Genomic DNA, 23623 nt, shown 5'->3' with positions numbered 1-23623 from the left:
ACATACGTAGCTATCCCTGCCTAACTAGATCCTAAACTCCACAGAAGCAGTAGCTTTGGCTATTTTCAGTCTTGGTGCTAAGGTCATGGTCCAATGGGGCATGGAAACATAAACACATAATTATAAAATAACATTATAAATCCAGTGATGGAGAAATGCTCAGATCTATATCTCTTTTAGTGATGGAGTTCTCTACTTTCTTTGACTCACCCCTTTTAAAGAACATCAAGGTTTAGTTGCTCGGTCATGTCCAATTATTTGTGACCCCACGGACTGTAGCCTGCCAGGCTCTTCTATCCATGGACTTCTCCAAGCAAGAATACTGGAGTGGGTAGCCATTCTCTTCTCCAGGGGATCTTCCCGACCCAGGAATCAAACTCAGGTCTCCTGCATTGCAGGCAGATTCTTAACTGTCTGAGCCATCAGGGAAGCATAAGGAGCCTAGTAAATGATGAATAAATGAATAAGGGATTGAAGGCTCTGTTGATACCTTCAGTAAGGCACTGAAAGTCATCTGTTTTGTGCTAAGAAAGAGTACTATAAATTACAAAGTACAGGAAACCTGGATTGAAAAGTGAGCTTAGGAAAGTGAACAAGTGAAACAAAACCCCTGTACTCATGAAGCTGAGAGGAAGAGAATCCAAAGGGTGGTAGCGAGAATGAGGTGGACCTTGTCTGCCACAAGCTCATAGAGCTTTGGTACGGTCATTTAACAGTCCAGGATTATAATGTCTTTGTCCACTGAAGAGCAGGATCCTCCCAGCTCTGAGATACACAATACGCCAACTGAATGATACAGCTGCCATTTGTTGGAAACTTACTATGTGCCAGTCATACTGCAGCCTTTACCTATATTCATTCTTTTCTTTAATCCTTGCCACCTTCTGATACTCTTTTTTCCATTTTACAGATGAGGAAATTGATGCACAGAGAGGGGAGTTAACTTGCACAAGGCTGCAAGGCTAGTGAGTGGCAGAGCTGGAACTCAAATTCTGGTAATTTGACTGTACAACCTGAACTTTAAAAAAAAAAAAAAAAAAACTAATCTGTTTAAATTACGAAATACATCAGGCACACAAGAGTGCATAAAACACATAAGAAGAGTTTTGAGTGCTCACTGACTGCCAGCACATACAGATGACCTTGAATATTTGGTGAGTATACCAGCCAAAATCCCATAGGAAACCAAATTTATTCCAGATGGTTCAGATGAAGAGATGTGAATGAAAGCACTACTGGGAGAGGTCTGGATTAAGGCAACATCCCAAGACTAGCACCAGCAGGACCTCCTATAGGACTGAGACAGAGAGAGGAAATACAGTCCAGAGGCCCTGTGGAGACATGGAGAAGCTGCTCAGCATGGGGGGGGGACTCTATGGACAAGCATCACCCAGGCAGGAAAAAAAAGGAAAAAACACCCAACTATTCTCTTATTCTACCCTCTGACTTCCAGACAGAGTCTCCCAGCAGCTGCATCCAAGTGAAAGCCAGCCAGGAAGAGACCCTGGGTGATGCAGTCCAAGGGTTAGCCTCTCAGCCACAGGGGAGGGCAGTCAAGGGTGAAAAATGGAGACGGGGGAGTAGGGACAACCAGCAGAGACCACCACGAGCATGTGATAGGAACAATCTGAGACTTTCTCACAGGAAAAGTGACAAAAGGAAGCTCACGAAGGAAGACTGCCAAACCCTAATCATCCGCATGTAACAAGAGTCATTTTCACCATCTTAGCTAAGGTAGCAAGTGTAATGAGCATTAAATATAATTCACTGTATAATTTTTAACTGGTGGAGTTTAATTACACCAAAATTACACTTTGAAAAGTAAAGATGCAAGGAAAATATCTCTATGTATTAGTCTGAGCCTCGGTTTCTCATCAAAAGAAAGAGAATAATATCTACCTTATGAGTAGTTCTGAGGATTTAATTAGATGGTGTATGTAAAGTTTGGCCTAGCACAAACTTGGAACCAGTAGGAATCAAATATAGTTTGTTGCTATTATCATTATGTGCCATTTTACTCATCTTATTCTATTTAGCCCTGCTACAAACAGCACCTGCTTCTGTGTAATTTCCCATTATGTGGCCCAGTATCAACAAGTCCTAGAATATTCTGATCAGACCTAGATTCTTCAGCCCATGTATCTGCACAGAGATCCACCCAAACCATGAAAACAGCCATGAACCATAGTTCACAGACAGAAAACATTTCCACAGTCACTACTGTATGAATTCTTAGAGAAATCCAGGAATTAGTATCTGTTTTAATTTAGAGAAACTGAGGCTGAAAGACACATGACCCAGACTTTGTGACTCCAAAATCTGTCACAACCATCTGCCTCTTAACTCCCATGTTATGGTGGTCTATCTACCACTAAGGATTAAGTTCTATGTCAGGACATGGACACCTTTGTAAATGATGGTGCTCCATGCCTTAGATGGGTCCCTTTCTTATTGCCAGGAAGAAAAATAAAAAGGCAAGACAAAGATCAGACTTGGAATATTTTATTAAAAATCAGCTTTAAAATACACTTGACTGGTAGAGCTGGGGCCTACAAGGTTATATGAGATCACATGTGGCAAAGACATTCAGTCAGGCTGCTCTCGACACGGCGGTTTTGAGCACAGCTTTGAAGTTCAGCAAACACACTTGAGACTCCTGGTGCTGCTACTCACCTGCTGTGGGGCCTTGGACTCATCAGTCAGTGTGCTGGGCCTCGGTTTCCCCACATAAGATGGTACTCACACCACGTGGTGAGACAACAAACACTCGAGTGTTTAGCACAGGACCTAGCATTTCCAAAGCCCTCAACAAATTATAACTGTTGGAATGCTTTCTCTCTTGTCACTCAGCCTAATTTCATTGCACTAGCTTCTACCAGCCCATTTTGTCAGTATAAAGGAAGAGAAAATAGGATGAGTTATTCAACCACTCAAACCAACTCTTCAATGTAAACAAGAACATATTTAATGTTGCTACGTGGGATGGTTAAGAATCAACAATTTTAAGAATTAATTTAAGAAAAAAATAAAAGTCCTGTAAGTTTTAAAGTGTAAGAAACACATACTGGAGTCCAGGCAGGAGAAACAGATATACAGTCACACAGAACATTCACGCAGAATACACTGCATGAATTCTAACAAAATGACCTATTTCCACTCCTTTCCCTCCCCAACCTTCACCCCCACAGGGTGGGGTTCCTTCCCATAACCACTTTCAACACAAGAGTCCAATTCTTGTCCTTCTCTCCAGTTCAACACGACTGTGTTCAGCTGCAATTCTTTCCCTGAGCTGGGCGCTGGGAACCCTAAGGAGGTGGCTCTGACTTCAAGCACTATCATCTAGCAGGGGAGACAGACACCAGTTGGCCTCAGTTTCTGCCAGGTCCCATCACTGGTGAGGGTTTCCACATATATTCCTATTCTCAGATAAGAGGGTTCCCAGAGGAAGTCCTTGAGTTTGGCCCCAGCCAACAGGCAGGGGACTCATCCATGTGCCCAGGCGAAGGCAAAGTCATTGGACTGTGTCTTTCTGGACTTCCCTTCCTCCACTGCTTCCACTGTGGAATCATTTCCTCTTCCCTCACTTAGAGTCAGTTGCCCTTCCCGTTTTCAGATCCCTACCTCCACCACCCGTCATCCCACAAATCTCCCTTCCAAAAGAAAGAAAGAAAAGCTTGAAAACAGCCAATTTTGTCATTAGAAATTTATTCCTGCTATCACAATAAATGGGGCTTCCCTGGTGGCTCAGAAGACAAAGAATCTGCTTGCAGTGTGGGAAACACAGCTTGGATCCCTGGGTTGGAAGATCCATGGAGAAGGGAACGGTACCCCACTCTAGTATTCTTGCTTGGAGAATTCCATGGACAGAGGAGCCTGGCAGACTACAGTCCATGGGGTTGGAGAGAGTCGGACATGACTGAGCAATACCTCCCACCCTAAAGTCTGGCCCTGAAGGAAAACCTGCATGAGTTAAGACCATTTGCGATTGTTGGAGAAGAGGAGGGATGTCAACAAGCATATCAGGAGGAGATGTGCTCCCATCACTGCCCCTGCCTGGCCAGCTTTGAAGGCCTCCACTCCCTGGATGCCCAACATAGAAAGTTGGATAGAGTAGCTCTCATGTCACGGGAAACAGGTAACACAGAGGTGACGACAAGCCATGGGACTGGAGAGCGAGAGCTGGCGCTGCCGGGTACAGGCAGATGTGTCTGCCCCAGGGAACTGAGGGAACCTCGGACTCAAAGACTCAGACCCCGGGTCTGAGTCTCCTTTCTGGAGGTGGATGAGAGAAGAGGAACGAGAGAAGGCAGTGTAAAGATGAGCACACTTTTGATTTTGACACTGACTAGTGCCATAAAGAACTGACCACATAAGGAAACTAGAAAATTGGTTTGGTCAGGTCAGTGTAAGTCTAATCACAGCCATTTATGCCAGCTGCCTTACCACTGGTGTGTGCTGCACCATAACAATGATGGACTTTAATAAACATGGTTCAGAGGAGTTCTAGGTTTTATTTGAATAAGTAAGTAAATGCAATATGAGGGTTCCAGGCTTTACAATTTCTTAAGTTACATAGTCCTCTGTTTTCACTTAATAGATGGTTAATACTGTTGCTTTTAAGCTATGAGATAGAATGGTGGGGGGATGTTCCTATTGATTCAGTATTTCCCCTGATAACTTTGTATTACAATTGCTATACAGTTTTCCTGTTACCTGTCCTTGGAATTTGTGCTTTTTTTTTTTTTCCACTCAGATGTTTCATACTCAAGAAATAGTAAAAGCTATAAACTCCCTTTTCCCCTTTAAACACATATCATTCATGTAGACACTGCCCCAATTATTCTGATTAGACCCTAAAATTAATGAATTATGTTGCCATGCTAGCTCGGTTTAGAGCTCAAACAACAAATTTATTATGGATAACTTTGAGCCTGCTCTTTCATAAGACCTACAATAAGTTAGGAAGCAGGCAAAGTGCAGCAGATTCTGAAATGAAAGTAAGACTTCCTCGCATCTGTTCCAAGTTCTGCTGCTATCACTTACGGCAGTCTGATTCTCTACCTGATAAGTTTTCCTTCAATCTGTTTCAGTGAATGACAGAATACTTAGTGCATAATTGAAATTCTTTGGGTGAAAGGCAATACCATAAGAAATAGTTTTTTTCAATAATTACAGACATAAAATGATAGTCATTTAAAAATCATTAGGCAGTATTATAGTAACCTTATGTCATTTAACTTTATTTTATATATATAACCTTGAATAACAAATGAGTGGAAAATTAATTGCAAGGATCAGTTTACAGTGATTTTAAAATTGGTTACCTAATAAAATCTAACAGGCAAGTGTGATTTCTACAAAATTAGTACTTCAGGTGAAAATGCTAACATTGTGAACATATGTCAGAGCCCTGTAAGGTCATTTCACTCACACATCAGTTTGTGAGTACGGAGGAAAAGACTTTCCAAGTGTGAAAACTAATTATATACAAATGCTGTTCATTTGTTATTATTTAAATAAACTGTGTCTTTAAATATGGTATTCTTTGGAAAACTCACTTCATTGTCCAAAATTGTGGAGACCACTTTGGTTTTTGAATCAAAGATGAAATAGTCATTACAGTGTCCCAAATAATCTTCTAATTGTACTGGACAAAGAGTTCATTCGTAGAGTACATATTATAAAAAATATCCAGTGGCCAAGTCCCATCACCAACTGTATCCTGTCGTAAAAGCCAGTCAGGCCATGCCCAGAAAGAGCAACAGTCCTTTGCTGGCTTGCCTGCTCTCTCTGTCCCAGCTGGTCTTTGTGGTGAGTAAGTCAATGTGGGATGAAGTCTCTGGAGTTTAGAGGATCTTGCACTCGTTGATAGAGAAGAACCTCCTTCTGTTGCGTCTCCTGGCTTGGTTGACAGCAGTTCGGACGGCACATTCAAATACCTGCTGGACGCCCCGGTTGCTGAGGGCCGAGCACTCCAGGTAGCCTTTGGCTCTCACATCCTGGGCCAGTCTCTTTCCTTCGATGGCATTGACGCAGGAGGCCCGATGGGGCCCCACCTCCCGCTGGTCCGTCTGGGTGGCCACCACCAGCACCGGGGTGCAGGGCAGGTTGCTCCTGACTTCACCGATCCACTTGTTCTTCAGGTTCAGGAAGGAGTTGTGGTTGGCCACGGAGTAGCACATCAGCACCACGTCTGCCTGCTGGTAGGACAGAGGGCGGATGCTCCTGAAGGCATCGTTGCCGGCCGTGTCCCAGAGGCCCAGGCTGATTTGGATCCCGTCCATGAAGACGTCTACACCTGTATTTTCATATACTGTAGGCTTATAAGCCTCAGGAAAGGTTTCCGAGGTGAAACGTACCAGCAGAGACGTTTTCCCCACAGCAGAGTCTCCCACCAACACACACTTGATGGAACTCAGCATCTTCGCGGCCCAGACTCCTAGTTACAAGTTCAGAATCCTGAGGAAGACAGCCCTCAGTGGGCTACTGAGACAGACGCCATTCGACACGAGGGGGAAGGACAACCAGACAGCTTTGTGTTCTCAGGACCTCTGACAGCCGCTTGCAGGATGTTACTTTTTCTGGGCCATCCAAGGGAGACACACAGTCTACTTTGAAAGTATCCAAAGGCTGGTGTTCAACTGGAACAAGGAAGAGAGGTGGAGAAATTGAGTCTTTTCCCCCTTTTTTGATGACAGGGATCTTCCTCATTGGCAAACAGATTAATGAGGGGTCCCATCTCTGTGGAGCCGCCCGACCCCGCTTGTCTAAGCCACTCTTACCCCAGCAGCGAAAGCCTGAATCTGTTATACCCCAGCATTGGAACCCACAACTCCACCCAGTCAAAAAGCAGAAGCTGATTTGATCTCTAAAATCAGCCCAGCGATAAAAATACAAGCAGCCGCTCTGGCAGCAACATGAAAAAGACCTCAGTAGCAACCTGGTGTGAATGAGACGTGTTCAAACAGCTCTCTCTCTCTCTGGCCTTCTGCTCCAAGAAGTGGGGACCACAGCTGACAGAGGTCTCCGCCGCTTCAGTTTCTAATGTATCCCAGCCACTCTGGAAACTGCAAAAGAGAGCAATGTGATGAGCCTCAGATACCATGAGCACTTCCTTTCATTTATTGATTTATCAGCCAGTGTTTGATTTATGAGGGAATTTGTACCGAGGTCAGAGGGAAGAAATCACCAAAACTTTTAAAATTTGCTGTGGTTTTTCCCTTGAGGTGTTTCCAAAAACTGGCTACAAATGTAATGGAAAGGGCACAGTCCTTGGCATTTTCTGCATCTCAAGTCAGACTCCATTACCTGTGCAACGATACGGCTTTGCTTAATCGGTAGACCCAGTTTAGTCATCTGCAAGATTGTGATAAATTTAGGAACAACTTCTCAGAGATCTTGTGGGGATAAAATTGTTTCTCTCTTTTCTGGACAGCTACCTATATATCAGGAACTCTGCTAGGCTTCTGGTTAAACAAAATAACTTGCTTAAAAGCAGCTGTATTCAGTGCCTGTCACTTAAACAAGGCCGCATAAATATGGCGGCATCTAAATTTCATGAAAGGGTCAAATAAATTCTCATTCACTGCAGGTGAAAGGGCTCCAGACGATGAGATCAGCCTGGAGACGGTATCCTGTCTGCTGAAGGACATCATCACAAGGCAGCCCGGCTTCAGATGAGGGAAAGGTCTTTTGGGCCAAACTTCAAAGTAAAGGTTATTAATACAATCTGGGCTTATAACCTCCTCCACTGGCAATCTTCCTGACAGGTCACATGTAGAGTAATGTAAAACAGATCTATAGGATATGTCCACTTCAAAACATAATTTTTAAAAATCACTCCTCTAAATTCAGACATTCCCCTCCAAGACATTTTTATCCTTGTCCACCTACAGTCTCTGTTTAATAAGACATAATAACCTTTACAGTTTTCCCTGGTAGCTTAACTGATAAAGAATCTGCCAACAATGAAGGAGACCCCGGTTTGATTCCTGGGTTGGGAAGATCCCCTGAAGAAGGTATAGCTACCCACTCCAGTATTCTTGGGCTTCCCTGGTGGCTCAGACAGTAAAGAATCCACCTGCAGTGTGAGAGATCTGGGTTCAATCCCTGAGTTGGGAAGATGCCCTGGAGGAGGGCATGGCAACCCACTCCAGTATTCTTGCCTGGAGAATCCCCATAGACAGAGGAGCCGGGCGGGCTGCAGTCCATGGGGTTGCAAAGACTCAGACATGACTGAGTGACTAAGCACAGCACAGCAGCCTTTACAAACGAGTTGATCACATAAATAATTCACATGATTTTCACATATTCACTTTTACCACACATAAGCTGGGTAACCTTGGGCAAGTTACTTAACCTCTCTGAGCCTTGCTTTCTTCATAAAGATGAAAATAATAAAGGCAATTTCTTGATGGAATTATTGTAACAATTCAGTATATGGAGAGTCTGGCTTAGCACAGAACACGGCACATGGAAACTATGGGCAGGCACCATATTTTTCAACTTCTACTACTGTTTATTTAAAATGCCAAATATTGACTGTCCAAGTGTAGGGGATGGGATGTCAGATATTCAGCCAGACTTTAAAGACTCCACATCGAATCATTCTCATACACCATGGTCCTGGACACCTCTTTGTCACCAGACCTTTGAGTAAGGTCCCCTTAGGAGCTCCCTGGGTCTCAGACTTTAGCTCCTTAAACCTATGGATGATTTAAATGAAGCAACTGTGACCTCCTCATTACTGAGTCCATTGTCAAGACTTAAGACATGTTTCAAGTTTGATGTCGACCCCAATGTAGTAGGACCAGGACCAAGAAAAATATGCATGTGTCAGGTATTTTGGTTATTAAATAATTTCTAAGAGATTGAATAAAGTCAAATTTCCTGAGTATATATCTACAAAAGGAAGTTGCTGAGGCAAAACTGTTAAGAATGCAGGCTCTAAAATCAGGTACATATGGAATTGAATCTGAACTGACCAACTGATTACCTGTGCTGTGAACTTAGAAGAGTTTTTTAACCTCCCTAAGCCTCAATTTCCCTCTTTGTAAAATGTGATGTGATAATACCTATTAACACTGAGCTGTTGAGAGTATTAAATGTGATTAAATATATAAAATCCTTAGCATAGTATATCACGTAGTACATCAATATGTACATAGTACATACTGCAAGTACATAGTCACCACATAGAAAACACAATAAACAGTCCTTATTACTAAAATTATTGTTGAACAGGAATTACTAAATATAATAATCAGTTCAGTTCAGCCGCTCAGTCATGTCCAATTCTGCGACCCCATGGACTGCAGCACGTCAGGCTTCCCTGTTCATCGCCAGCTCCTGGAGCTTGCTCAAACTCATATCTATCGAGTCAGTGATGCCATCCAATCATCTCATCAAATATAATAATAAGCAATTTTATATCGTCAGTGGGGAATTCAAAGTAGCACTAAAAGGTTTCTGTGGCAAAGGGTGCTCTAAGAGTCTTATACACAGCTGTGACTACAATACATATATATTCTACAAAATATATATTCTTCTTGTAGCGTATTGGAAAAGACCCTGATGCTGGGAAAGATTGAAGGCAGGAGGAGAAGGGGACAACAGAGGATTAAATGGTTGGATGGCATCACTGCCTCAATGGACACGAGTTTGAACAAGGTCCAGGAGTTGCTGATGAACAGGGAAGCCTCGCACGCTGCGGTACACGGAATTGCAAAGAGTCGCACAGAGTCGGACACAACTGAAGCGACTTAGCAGCAGCAGCAGCAGCAGCAGCAGCAAACATGACTGACTGAACTGAACTGAGCATAAAAATAAAATATGATATGAACAAAGAAATTTGTGCCTCAGCTTTGCCACTCAGAGTCCGAAGACTCAGACTGGAGAAAAAAGCTCTGTTCAGTCAAGTGACCTTTATTCCCAGGCAGTTCTGGCACTAAGAGGCACATCAAACAAGCTCTCAGGGCCTCAGTTTCCCAAATCATAAAGTGATTGGACAAGATTAGCTCTCTGCAGGTCTATGGAAACTGAGGTCAAAGGAGAAAGCTTTATAGCCTGCAGCACAAATACAATTGCATAACTCCATATTATTCCAGAGCACCAGTGTAGCAGCAAAGACAGATGACAAAACTTGATGACATGTGTAGCCTTTGGCAGATGGCTAAATATGGATCTAGGAAAGGAGTAGTGGGAGGAGTTATAGTCTAAACTAGAGCAACATCCTATACAGATATGATAGATCACCTTCAGGTGATGCCCACAACAGAGCCACTACAGGTCACTACATAATGTGTGGAAGTTTGACTGGCTTTATTTCAGTGGAAAATTTCACCTGAAGAGAAAGATTCTCCTCAAAGGAGCTCTGGGTGAAAAATAGAAGCAGGTTTTCAACGATATTTCGCTAGTGGCTAACTGGCAGGGGTGCTCCAATTTTATGTCAGTCAGTACGGAGGAGTTACCAAAAGTGACTTCAGATAGCATCGTGAGTGACCCTTTTGGACTTAAGTCAGATTGGAATTAATGAACCTTCAAGTCCAGAGCCTCTCGGGTCTCAGTAACCTCCCTCTCTCCTCTTTCCAAAGTTTCACAGAAAAGATGCTCTCCCCAGAGCCCCATGGTTCACACACAGAGATAGGAAAAAGGCAGGGAGGCTTCATCTTGCAAAGGCAATAGCATCTATCATAGCAAAGGCACAGAGACAGAAAAAACGGAGGGCTTAGAGATGACGCATCCTGGTCCATTCTATCTTCTGGAGGGCTGTCTAGTAGGAAAGCCTCATTTCACTTTAGCCTCAGTTCTCATCCCAACTACCGTATACTTTCCACTATCATTCTTTCTTCAGACACATTCTCCAGTACTCTGTTTTCCAGGGAAGACTCACTCCTCCAACTTCTACCTCTTCTTGAAAAATCTTTGATCACTTGACCAGCTGCTAGATCAGATATCCCCTCTGTGTTGCCATAATACCCCCCTGTGCCTCCATCATCACACTGCTCACATGGTTGGTCCTCCTGCACCTCTCCCTCACCTGAAAAACTGGAATGAGAGCTTTCTCACAGGGAGTTCATAAGGACCAGATGGAAATGATAACAACACAGCAATAATCGATGCTTGTACTTTTATAAGACTTTGTACATCCAAGAATACCTCTTGATTGTCTTATGAGAAAGTTCCTTCATAATGATAGAGCATAAAAAATAATAATCTAAAAAAGAAAAACAATAATAGACAATATAAACTATTGCTTAGAAAAACAAAATAAAACTAAGATGAAATCATGACTCGTTGACTAATAATTGTTACTGCACATTTTAGGTTATCTGGGCTTTGATTGAGGTGGCTTACTTCAAAATGCTGATGTACTCAGTCGCTCTGCTGCTGCTAAGTCACTTCAGTCGTGTCCAACTCTGTGCAACCCCATAGACGGAAGCCGACCAGGCTCCCCTGTCCCTGGGATTCTCCAGGCAAGAGCACTGGAGTGGGTTGCCATTTCCTTCTCCAATGCATGAAAGTGAAAAGTGTAAGTGAAGTCGCTCAGTCGTGTCCGACTCTTCTCGACCCCATGGACTGCAGCCTACCAGGCTCCTCCATCCACAGGACTTTCCAGGCAAGAGTACTGGCTGGAGTGGGGTGCCATTGCCTTCTCCCTCAGTCGCTCAGTCGTGTCCAAATCTTTGCGACCTAGTAGCCTGCCAGACTCCTCTATCCATGGGAATTCTCCAGGCAGAAATACTGGAGTGGGTTGCCATGCCCTCCTCCAGGGGATCTTCCCAACCCAGGGATCAAACCCAGGTCTCCCACACTGCAGATGGATTCTTTACCATCTGAGCCACCAGGGAAGCCAAAATACTGATAAAAACTCTTTTATTTTTTTTAAAGATGAATCCATGGCAGCCATCAGCTGAGGATGGCCTGTCAATTACAGAGAATACATCTGAATGTCATCCTTCTTAAAAGAGTTTTGGGCAAAGGACCTACTCCGGCAGCAGCCAATTCATTCATTAAGGAAATTGCTTCTGCCGTGAATCTAGCACATAGATGATTAGGAAATCATCATGCTTCTCAGTAACTCATCTCCTGCCAGTGCCTTCGCTCCATGTCCCCCCAACAGCCTGGCAGGGACAACACAGCAAGAGCAGGCCCTGCTGGGGATGGATGAACGAATCCAAGTATGGGGAGTTGGGCGTGGGGGCTGGTGCTTCATTTCATTTTGTTTTCTTCTGGGAAAAGAGAAGGCATTCAAAAATTTAAAGTAACTTCATAGAGGAAAAGTAGAGTCACTTCTAAACTTTCTCAATCCAAATTCTCACTCAGTTTCATTCACTAGTAAATATACACTTTATATATCTTCTAAACATTGTTTTCAACATAAAATTTTTTCTATGTTCAACAGTCTACATACTTGCCAGGTTTTAACTAAATAGTTTTCCATTGTTTCAACAATTCATAAGTGCATAGCCATTTCCCACTATTAGCAGTCTTTGAATTAGTTTCAGTATTTCACAGTCATTAACAAGTGTTATTTTATATATTAAATATATATGCATTTATGGAAGTAGTTATTATGTGGAACAATTTTCTTAGAGAATATATTTATAAATGCGGCATTAATGATCAATGAGTTCATTTTGTGACTTTTATTTACATCATTAAACATCTTCTAGGGGCTGTATAGAAGAAGGCAGTGGCAACCCACTCCAGTACTCTTGCCTGGAAAATCCCATGGACGGAGGAGCCTAGTAGCCTGCAGTCCATGGGGTCACTAGGAGTCAGACACGACTGAGCGACTTCACTTTCACTTTTCACTTTCATGCATTGGAGAAGGAAATGGCAACCCACTCCAGTGTTCTTGCCTGGAGAATCCCAGGGATGGGGGAGCCTGGTGGGCTGCTGTCTATGGGGTCGCACAGAGTCCGACACGACTGAAGCGACTTAGCAGCAGCAGCAGGGGCTGTATATAGTATTCATCAGCTGTTTTATTCTTTTTTTTTTTAAAGGCAGTTTTCTGGGGCTTCTTGTGGCAGGCACTGTATCGATCCTAATAGCATGGTAGTGAGCAGGCTGGCTGCTGTCTTCGTGGAGATCTACATTTCAGAACTGCAGAGACTTCAGGGGGTTGAGAATCCTGCCTACAGTCACTCTTCAAAACAATGGCAGAGACAAAGTTAGACCTAAATGGAGGATGACCCCAAAGCTGCAGCTGCTCCATGTGTCACCTACACCCCACAATTCCCATTGCCCAATCCAAGGCATCTCAAGTAAAACCAAGGTTCCTGAGCAATCCCAGTTTCGAGACAGTTTTTCTGGCCATCCTTCAGTCAGGTCCCTACTCCAGTTCTACTCCTACAGATGAGTAGCTCTTGATATTTACAAAAAGTGTGTTGTGTCTTGATCTGGAAGCTAGTTCCACAAGTGTGTTCAGCTTGTGAAAATTTCTCAAGCTGCAGACCTACGATATGTTTACTTTTCCATACAAAGATTAAACTTCAGTAAAAAAGTATTTTTAAAAAAATAAGGTTACTGCTGAATTCTCTGGTGGTCCAGTGGTTAAGAATCCGCCTTGCAGTGATAGGTTCAACCCCTGACCCGGAAGGATCCTACATGCCTCGAGACAACTAAGCCAGTGTGCCACGATTACCGAGACTGTATGCTGTAACTACTGAAGCCTGGGCTCTTAGAGCCTGTGCTCTGCAACCAGAGAAGCCACCACAATGAGAAGGCCAGGCACCGCCACTGGAGAGGAGCCCCTGCTCACCACAACTCAAGAAAGCCCCCACACAACAACAAAAACCCGGCACAGCCAAAAATAAATAAATAAATATTTTAAAAAATAAATAAATAAAAATAAGGTTACACCTTTACATAAGATTATCTTCTGAAGGAGTATTTTATCATAAATTTTTCGTCTTGCAAGATGTTCATTTCACTAAATCTCAACTGTCTTAGTAGTAGTAGTAGTTAGCTGCTCAGTTGTGTCCATGGGATTCTCCAGGCAAGAATACTGGAGTGGGCTGCCATTCCCTTCTCCAGAGGATCTTCCCAACCCAGAGATCCAACCCAGGTCTCCAGCATTGCAGGTAGATTCTTTACCATTTGAGCCACAGGGAAGTCATAATTCTCAACTGTACTTCAGTAATTGCCCTTAGTGCATTTCTAATTGCCACAAATAATGATTAAATTCCTCCTCCAAATCACAAAAGGAAATCACTTTCAAATCAGTTTATTTTTATACACGATAATCTGTATTCCAAATGGATTTTGTTCTGAAACTTTGCTTGCAAGATGGTTTGTGGCTTTTATTATGTGTTCTCCAGAATGTATTTAAGCAATATTTACATTCGCAAACTTAAAGCCTATGTAATCTCATTACAGTTTAATTAAAATGGATTGTCACCAATCCCTGAGCCCTCTTCAAACCCTGTCCCTCTGACCCCATACCAAGCAGGGACCATGGCACCCTTCCCCTCTTCTGTCCCAACCACCCTGCCCTGATTGGTCCATGCCACTCATAGGAACACAATAATTGGATTCTCACCACAGGTCTAGAGTTTTCAATTTGGTCCAAGTTTAGAGTCAAAAACAAGGCAAGCCAGCCAGGCAACTGTCCAGAGCACCCTTAAAAACACTAGAATCTCATCTCAAAATTTACATGATGGGAAAGTGTAGTTACTGCAACCTCTCTTAAAGCAGTTGGAAGGAATTTTCTGAAAAACTGCTTGGAGTTGAGGGTGGAACCCCTACAAGACATGCTCAAGGAAAGGTCACCTGGTCTCTGACTTGCTTTCTACTTGCTTTCCCATGGACAGAGGAGCCTGGTGAGCTACAGTCCATGGGGTCACAAAGAATCAGACACAACTGAGCAGCTGCTGCTAAGTCGCTTCAGTCGTGTCCAACTCTGTGCGACCCCATAGACGGCAGCCCACCAGGCTCCCCCATCCCTGGGATTCTCCAGGCAAGAATACTGGAGTGGGTTGCCATTTCCTTCTCCAATGCATGAAAGTGAAAAGTGAAAGTGAAGTCGCTCAGTCGTGTCCGACTCTTAGCAGCCTCATGGACTGCAGCCTACCAGGCTCCTCCGTCCATGGGATTTTCCAGGCAAGAGTACTGGAGTGGGGTGCCATTGCCTTCTCCGAACTGAGCAGCTAACTACTACTATTACTAAGACAGTTGAGATTTAGTGAAATGAACATCTTGCAAGATGAAAAATTCATGATAAAATACTCCTTCAGAAGATAATCTCTTGTAAAGGCATAACCTTATTTTTATTTATTTATTTTTTAAAATATTTATTTATTTATTTTTGGCTGTGCCGGGTTTTTGTTGTTGTGTGGGGGCTTTCTTGAGTTGTGGTGAGCAGGGGCTCCTCTCCAGTGGCGGTGCCTGGCCTTCTCATTGTGGTGGCTTCTCTGGTTGCAGAGCACAGGCTCTAAGAGCCCAGGCTTCAGTAGTTAAAATAGCAGAGTATAAGCGCATTAACTGACACAGGGAAAGGGTCCCTAAGCTGAATGACATAAAGTTAGTGTTAGTCACTCAGTCTGACTCTATGTGACCCCATAGACTGTAGCCCACCAGGCTGCTCTGTCCATGGAATTCTCTAGGCAAGAATACTGGAGTGGGTAGCCATTCCTTTCTCCAGGGGATCTTCCCGATTCAGAGATCGAAACTTTGTCTCCTGTGTCTCCTGTATTGACAGGTGGTTCTTTACCACTAGCACCACCTGGGAAGCCCCCACCCCCATAGAAGCAGCTTTCAAAATATGAACAGTATGATTCCAGAATATGCACAGTTATGAAAAACTGTTATGAAAAGCAGTATATACCAACATGTTAAGATGAAATGTCTATATTCCTGGAATTATAGCTGATTCTCATTTTATTCTCCTTGCTTCTGTGCATTTTAAAATAAAATTAAAATTAAACATGAGTTATGTGTACAGTTTTGAAGTGCTTTGTATGTGTTCCTTTGTTTTTTAGGTTTTAGGCTTGAAAGGGCAGAAAAGAATGATCTGAGGTCCCGTGAGGCAAGAGAATGTTTATGACTCCCATTAATGTCTGAAGACAAAAATTCTCTATATCTGAACAGCCGAATTTGTTTAAAATTCTGAGAAGCAGTATCTCTGGCTTCTGGTTCTTTTTTCCAAGGCCTATCCTGGAAAGAAGACAAGCTAAGCTGTGTGTATTATGCCTATTCTCAAAAATGCCCTAAGCCACCCATCTCTCCTTTTTCTCCTTATGAGAGAATTTTTAAAATTATATGTGTGCGTGTGTGCTCAGTCACTCAGTCATGTCTGTCTCTTTGTGACTCCATGGAAGGTAACCCATGGAAGTCCATGGGATTCTCCAGGCAAGAATACTGGAGTGGGTTGCCATGCCCTCCTCCAGGGGATCTTCCTGACCCAAGGATCGAACCCAAGTCTCTTACATCTTTCACTTTGGCAGGCAGGTTCTTTACCACTAAACGTGAACTGGGAAGCCCTTATATATGTATAAAATATATGTGTGTTAGTTGCTCAGTCATGTTATATGTGTGTGTGTGTGCCTGTGTTAGTTGCTCAGTCGTGTCTGACTCTTTGCGACCCCAGGGACTATAGCCTACCAGGTTACTCTATCCATGGAATTCTCCAGGCAAGAATACTGGAGTAGGGTACCATTCCCTTCTCCAGGGAACTTCTCGATCTAGGGATCAAACTCGGGTCTCCTGCACTGCAGGCAGATTCTTTACTGTCTGAATCACCAGGGAACCCCATGTATGTGTATTTTTGGTAGCACCATGTGGCTTGTGGGATGTTAGGATTTTAGGTCCCCAACCAGGAATTGAACATGGGCCCTCAGCAAGTTCTGAGAGCTCAAAGTCCTAACCACTGGACCACCAGGGAAATTTCATCCTTCCTGTATTTTCTAAATATTTAAAGAAGTTTGAATATGGCCAGGGTGTTTGATGACATTAAGGAACTCTTGCTAATTTTGTTAGGTGATAATCACATTGTGATCGTATACATTTTTAAAGTCCTTATCTGACAGGTGAAATGAATATGATGTCTGGGATTTATTTTAGATTATCCCAGAAAAGGGGGAAAAAGTAAGGATGATGCATGAAATAAGACTGGGACAATATTGAGAACTGTTAAAGTTGAATGATGGTATATGGTTTTAGTCTATTCTCACTATCTTTATATATGTTCAAAATTTTTCATGATAAAAGTTTTAAAGCATAGGATCTTTTGTTTTCTATAGCATTTTGTCAAAGCTGTGGTTTCATTCTCATATTTAGCTTTAGAGAGAATACAGAAAAGCATCACTAAAAAATAAAAAGTATACTTTGTGCCACAATGACTTATTCAAGTATTTGAAGGAAAATTGATACATCAAATAACAGACAACATAAACATAGACAGTGCGGAGGCTTAGAACCTGCCTGCTGGTGGAAGGGAGACAGAGGAGGAAAAGCCATGCCCAGGTGAGGATTCCCAGCCAAGTCATAAAAAGAGAGCCTTCAACTTCAAGTACAAGCTCTACCTGCATCTCAGTACGTCATCACCACCTGTCTCTGGGAAGCAAAGGCCACGTCTAGAAAATACTCCAGCCAAAGGATACTCTTGAAGTTCCTTTGAGGTTACCTGAACTTCCTAACTGGTATAACTATGTTCACTAACTTCCCTTGGCCCTCCTTGCTCTAGTTCTGCAGAATTAGCTCTCTGCAAAAGTGCAAACAGTAATAATGAAAATTACTTTTAAAAAGCAAGAAACTCAAGAGTGAAAATGGACTACCCACATAAAACCAGATGACAAATCAAAGTAACTCTGAATGTGAGGCAGACCCTCCCCGCTGGGGTCTTTTTTGTCTGAAAAGGTGAAGGGGCAGTGAGGAGTTTCTACTTTTAGATTTTATGTTTCCTCCTTAGACTTAAAGTAGTTCTGATCTTTACTTACTTGGAAAATAGGAAATCTACCTGATATCTAAGTAGACTCCACCAAGCCCAAAATACCTCCCAGCTCTAAAACATCATCTCTAACAAAGAAAACCCATCACATCCCTGGGTTCCCCCATCCCCCACACCGGAACTACCACCACCACCACCATCACCACCACCACCATCATTCAACACACATATTCAAACCATTAGTGGTAACAACATTTCCTCCCTTATTTGCTGATTCAATCAGACTGAAGATGTCCTCCTCACTCTGACTTACTTTTCCCCTCATTTTCTCTGGATCATCTCTGCATTCTTTTTTTCCCCTGATTATAAAAGTAGTTCATCCACATTATGGAACATTTGAAAAGTACTAAACCATCTAAATGACCTAAAGGAGAAAAGCAACTACCACCTAAAACCAAAAGCTGCAAGAAATTAGTGTACCTTTTCCTGTTTCGTTTTTTCAGTGTGCCTTTTTTTTTTTTCAAGTCTAATATCATACTTTATATTCAGCTGGGCATTTTGCTTTTTATTTAACATTTACATTGTTAATATTTCTTATGTTATTAAGATTCTTCAAACATAATTTTAATGACTGTCATACTTCATTATACAAATGTAGCATTATTTATTTAAGCAATTGACTATTATTTAAATTGTTTCTAATTTTTACTGTAGTAACAGAGTGAACATTTAAAAAATAAATTTGTACAAATATACAATTATTTCTTTTAGTATAAATAGATATGAGCACAATTACTAGACTAAGAAAGATGAAAAACTTGGATCAATTTGTACCCCATAGCCATATATGAATATATTTATTTCATCACACAACCATCATTGGGGGTAATAGTTGCCAGTTAGATCTGTTTTCATTTGCATTTCATTTATGACTAGTGAAAATTAAAATTCATCTTTTATTGACCACATATTTCTCCTTTCATAAGTCACTTACTTTGCCTACTTTTCTAGTAAGGTGGCCATCATTTCTTAAATGATGATTTTTAAAAATCTTTTTGAGATTAAGGATATTAATCCTTTCTTGTTTAAATACATATGTAGAAATTTTTCCTTATATATTTTTGTGTCCATGAATTCTGAGAACTTCCCAAACTCCTGGTCCTCCCCCATCATTGAGCAACCACTAAATAGCATGTGAAATAGTATGTCCCCTGATTGTGGAAAGAAACTTCGCACGATTAAATACCTGAAAGGTCATCTAGTTCAACCCACTCATTTTCCCATGAGGAAACCAAGGCCCTGAGACAAGTGGTTTAGTTACTGGAGGCTGACTTGAAGCCCAGAAACTGAATCACTGAGTCAGCACTCTTTCCATCTACACTGTATTTTTTCAAATATGTATATCTACATTTTATATCCCATACTTAATTTCCTTAATTTTAAAATGTAAACCCATATAGATAGATCTATAATTCAAATAGGTGGCTTTTTACTCAAAAGATAACTGCCAGTTTTAACATTCAACTTGTTTTCAAACAGATGTTCTCTTACTCATTAACTTTCTTTGAGAGACTGATCATCTCTCTTCCGGGGCAATAATTAAGGCTTCCAACACCTTCTAGAATTAGGGTAAACCCTTAATTTACAGATTGTTCAAACTATAAAAGAAGGTATTTTGTCTTGGAAATTTAACCCAGAGCACGGCAGGGAATGAGGTGACTTAGTTTCAGTTTCAAAGTATAAAATGGGTAATGTTACATCATTTGCACAGAGCCTGGGTTGTGGAGTCCAGGCCTCGGTTAGATTCTCATCTTCATTGCCGACTAATAGTATAACCTCCAGCAGGTCACATAACCAGAACTGCAAGATGTGGATAATAGTGCAGAGTTTGAAGGATTTTTTAAGGCAATTAAAAAATTCTATCTCCCATGCCTAGCCGCACACCTATTAGGTAAATAAATGTGAAGTGAAAGTTACTCAGTTGTGTCTGACTCTTTGTGACCCCATGGATTATACAGTCCATGGAATTCTCCAGGCCAGAAAACTGGAGTGGGTGGCCATTCCCTTCTCCAGGGGATCTTCCCAACCCAGGGATCAAACTCAGGTCTCCCGAATTGCAAGTGGATTCTTTACCAGCTGAGCCACTAAGGAAGCCCAAGAACATTGGAGTGGGTAGCTTATCCCTTCTCCAGCAGACCTGGATCCAGGAATCGAACCAGGGTCTCCTGCATTGCCGGTGGATTCTTTACCAACTGAGCTACCAGGGAAGCCATTAGGTGAATAAGGATAACAATAATCACATGGTATTTAGCATTGGTCAGATACTGTTTGAAGTACTTTATGAAAATTAACTCTTTCATCATTACAATAATATTATGTGTTCAGTACCACTGTGGTTATTCTACAGCTGGGGAACGCACAGAGAAGTAAGGTAACTTGCCCAAGAGAACAAGCTCGCGAGGAGGCCTTGCCTCCAAGTCCATTCACAGAGCTGTCTCCCCTCCCCTCCTCTCTCTCTCATTTGGGGCAAGTCTGTCTGTCTTTGCCATCTTGATGAAACTAAGCAATCTGCTATGATCTGATGTTGGTGTGCCCCTAAAATTCAGAGTGAATTAAGTTGACACCTAACCCCCATGATGACAGTTATAGGAGGTGGGGACTTTGGGAGGTGACTAGGCCATGAGAGTGGAACCTCATCAATGTAATTACTGTCATTATTAAAGAGCCCCAGAGAGCTCATTTGTCCCTTCCACCATATGAGGACACACTGAGAAGGCACTGTCTAAAAAATCAGGAAGCAAGCCCTCATTAGACATCATATCCACGGGAGACATCATTTTGGACTGTTCAACCTGTGAAAAATAAATTTCTCTTGTTTACAAACCGCATAGTCTGTGGCATTTTGTTATAGCAGTTCAAATAGACTAAGAGACAATCCTAAAATTAAAGCAGGAGGTGAGGTGGTAGACTCAGAAAGACATTTTTCAGCTGGTGGGTGATTTCTTTCTTACTACAGGCCTGGTTTCTAAAACATATGAAAGATTTCTCCCTCAAGCAGTCACTCTCACACACCATTGGAAGATGTACAGAAAAACACCATCTTTGTAGAAGGCGATTTGACAGAATCCAGCAGCACACTTATTGTTTTTGGCACTTGGAGCTGATCATTTTTTAAACTCTTTCATCTACATGGCAAAATTAGTTTCAAAATAATGTATAAGAGTCAGGAACAATCATTTTTTCCCTGATTCATTCTTTAGCTTTAAAATAAACAAGTAATAGTTATACCAAAGATAAATTTCAATTTTTAAAGTATTATTCAAGTGCAGTAAAATATTTTGTGTATGAACTAAAACTTGTAATTATCAATCAAAAATATTATACTCTGCTATTTGTGTTCTACTCACTGTTTTAAATCTAAACACAAAACTCTAAATAGTCACAGAGAATAGCAGAATTAAAGTTAATCAAGTTCTGTTTCATAGTCTCTATAATCATTGTGTTATCATTCTTTAGTTCTCATCTACTGTTTAGGAGTCAGGAATATGCAGTGCTCCAGGCAATCACAATATATCCCTGAAGTCAGCTCTAATGGAATCCACACACTCCCCTAAGCACTAACTCTATCACTGCCAGTGCGTGGTGATAACAAAAAGCAGACCCACATTGATTTTATTATTGTCTTTAAATTCTTGACAGATGATTCACTCCCTTATTGCCTATACCTGGGGTGGACCCCTTCCACCCCTATGTCCTTGGTATGTCCCTGCCAGTAGCTATCAAAATTTTAAATGCATATACCTTTTAACCCAACAATTCCAACTCTTTAAATGCATTGTTTTGTTGTACCTATACAAGTAGTGAAGATATATGTGCAAGAATTTTATTGCAGCGTTATTCACAATAGCAAAAGAAAAAAAAAAAAACGAGAATAACTAAAAGTTCCAGCATAAGTCAGTGGCTAAATTAATCCTGCCATATCCATTTGATGAAATCCAATACAGCATTAAAAAGAATTAGGATAGGAGTGGGGGTGAAACAGGTGAAGGGGATTAAGAGGTGAAAACCTCTAATTCTAAAATAAATCACAGGAATGTGATACTAAGTAGAACGATGGTCAACAATATGGTAATAACTTTATATGGGGACAGATGGTTACCAGACTTGACTCATGGTGGGGATCACTTCACAGTGTATGCAAATATCAAATCACTATGTAGTACACTTGAAATTAACATAATATTGTACTTCAACTATATTTTGATTTTAAAAAAGAATTAGGTTTTCCTTGTATGTATTGCACAAGAAGGGTACCCATGACATATTGGTAACTTTAAAAGAAGCAGTTGAACAATTCATTAAAGAATCTCATTTATATAGAAAAAAAATCTACAAGTCTGGTCTGAAGCCCCTGAGTGCCCAGAATGGCCAGAATGGCATTAGGATAGGAGTAGGGGTGAAACAGGTGAAGGCGGTTAGGAGGTACAACCTCTTACAAGGTACCATGGGTACAGTGGGTCTATGCAGAGTGAAAGTATCTGTGCAGTAGTGGACACAACGAGGCTTATTATGAATTCCAGTCATCCAATACATGTCCCTCTACAGATAAACTGTACTAAGGGCACGGCAGTTACTCTCTGCTGGTACTTTAGTCGCTAAGTCGTGTTCGACTCTTGCGACCCCACGGACAGAGGAGCCTGGCAGGCTACAGTCCTTGGGATTCTCCAGGCAAGAATACTGGAGTGGGTTTCCATTTCCTTCTCCAAGGGACCTTCCCAACCCAGTAATCGAACCCAGGTCTCCTGCATTGTAGGCAGATTCTTTACCAACTGAGCTACAAGGGAAGCCCAGTTACTCCCTAAGTTGTCTAAAGGAGAAGAGGAACAAAGAGGAATAACCTAAGAATACAGGTTTGTACAGCGTGTCTTAGGTTTTTTTAAATCCCCTTTTGGAATATCGATGTTTATACTTCCTATACTGATTATGTTGCAGCTATAATACACAACAGTGCGATTAGCTATCTCCTTGGATGCTCAACTTCTGATGGAGGTCTTACAGAAACTGAGAGAAACAACTTCCTAATGAACCTGAAACTATCAAGATACTCCAGAGCAAAATTATTCTTTTAACTGTTTAATTTATTGCTTATGCATACATAATGTTCTATTAAGTTCCAAATCCATAGAAGTCTGAAAATAGATGACAGGATATCTGACTTTAATTGCCTTTAAATTAGGAATTCTTTTAAAGAGCTTAATGGGGACAGAAGATAATGAAGAAAATGTTAATATAGTTTAGCTTAGGCCTAGAGGTTTTTTGGGAGAAGGCAATGGCACCCCACTCCAGTACTCTTGCCTGGAAAATCCCATGGACGGAGGAAGCTGGTGGGCTGCAGTCCATGGGGTCGCACAGAGTCAGACACGACTGAGGGATTTCATTTTCACTTTTCACTTTCATGCACTGGAGAAGGAAATGGCAACCCACTCCAGTGTTCTTGCCTGGAGAATCCCAGGGACGGGGGAGCCTGGTGAGCTGCCATCTATGGGGTCGCACAGAGTTGGACACGACTAAAACGACTTAGCGGTAGCAGCAGCAGAGGTTTTTTGTTTTTGAAAAAAGTTTTTTCCTATTTTGTTAATGACTCTGACCCTCACTTCTTTGTTGAGGTTGCTCTCTATAGAAGAAGTGAATTCTTAAGAAGAGGTAATGAGATGGCCATGGAAAGGTAGCTGG

The 23623-nt window shown here is 41.8% G+C and overlaps 1 protein-coding gene across 2 annotated transcripts in view; it reads right to left on the bottom strand.

The window, feature by feature from the left end:
- Nucleotides 1-4491: 4491 nt before the first annotated feature.
- Nucleotides 4492-23623, bottom strand: part of RHOH (ras homolog family member H) — a 42138-nt gene continuing 23006 nt past the window's right edge. For both annotated transcript variants that reach the window (XM_027544316.1, XM_027544318.1), the window contains exons 2-3: nucleotides 6941-7067; nucleotides 4492-6641 (exon numbers count right to left, since the gene is read on the bottom strand). In XM_027544316.1, coding sequence (XP_027400117.1) covers nucleotides 5847-6422 — 576 coding nt within the window. In that variant the 5' untranslated portion in view covers nucleotides 6423-6641; nucleotides 6941-7067 and the 3' untranslated portion in view covers nucleotides 4492-5846. The remainder of the gene's footprint in view (nucleotides 6642-6940; nucleotides 7068-23623) is intronic.

This window comes from Bos indicus x Bos taurus, chromosome 6 (genome assembly GCF_003369695.1).
Source record: "Bos indicus x Bos taurus breed Angus x Brahman F1 hybrid chromosome 6, Bos_hybrid_MaternalHap_v2.0, whole genome shotgun sequence".
Lineage (NCBI taxonomy): Eukaryota > Metazoa > Chordata > Mammalia > Artiodactyla > Bovidae > Bos > Bos indicus x Bos taurus.
The sequence above is the reverse complement of the archived record's forward strand: the minus strand, read 5'-3'. Positions and strand labels throughout refer to the sequence as shown.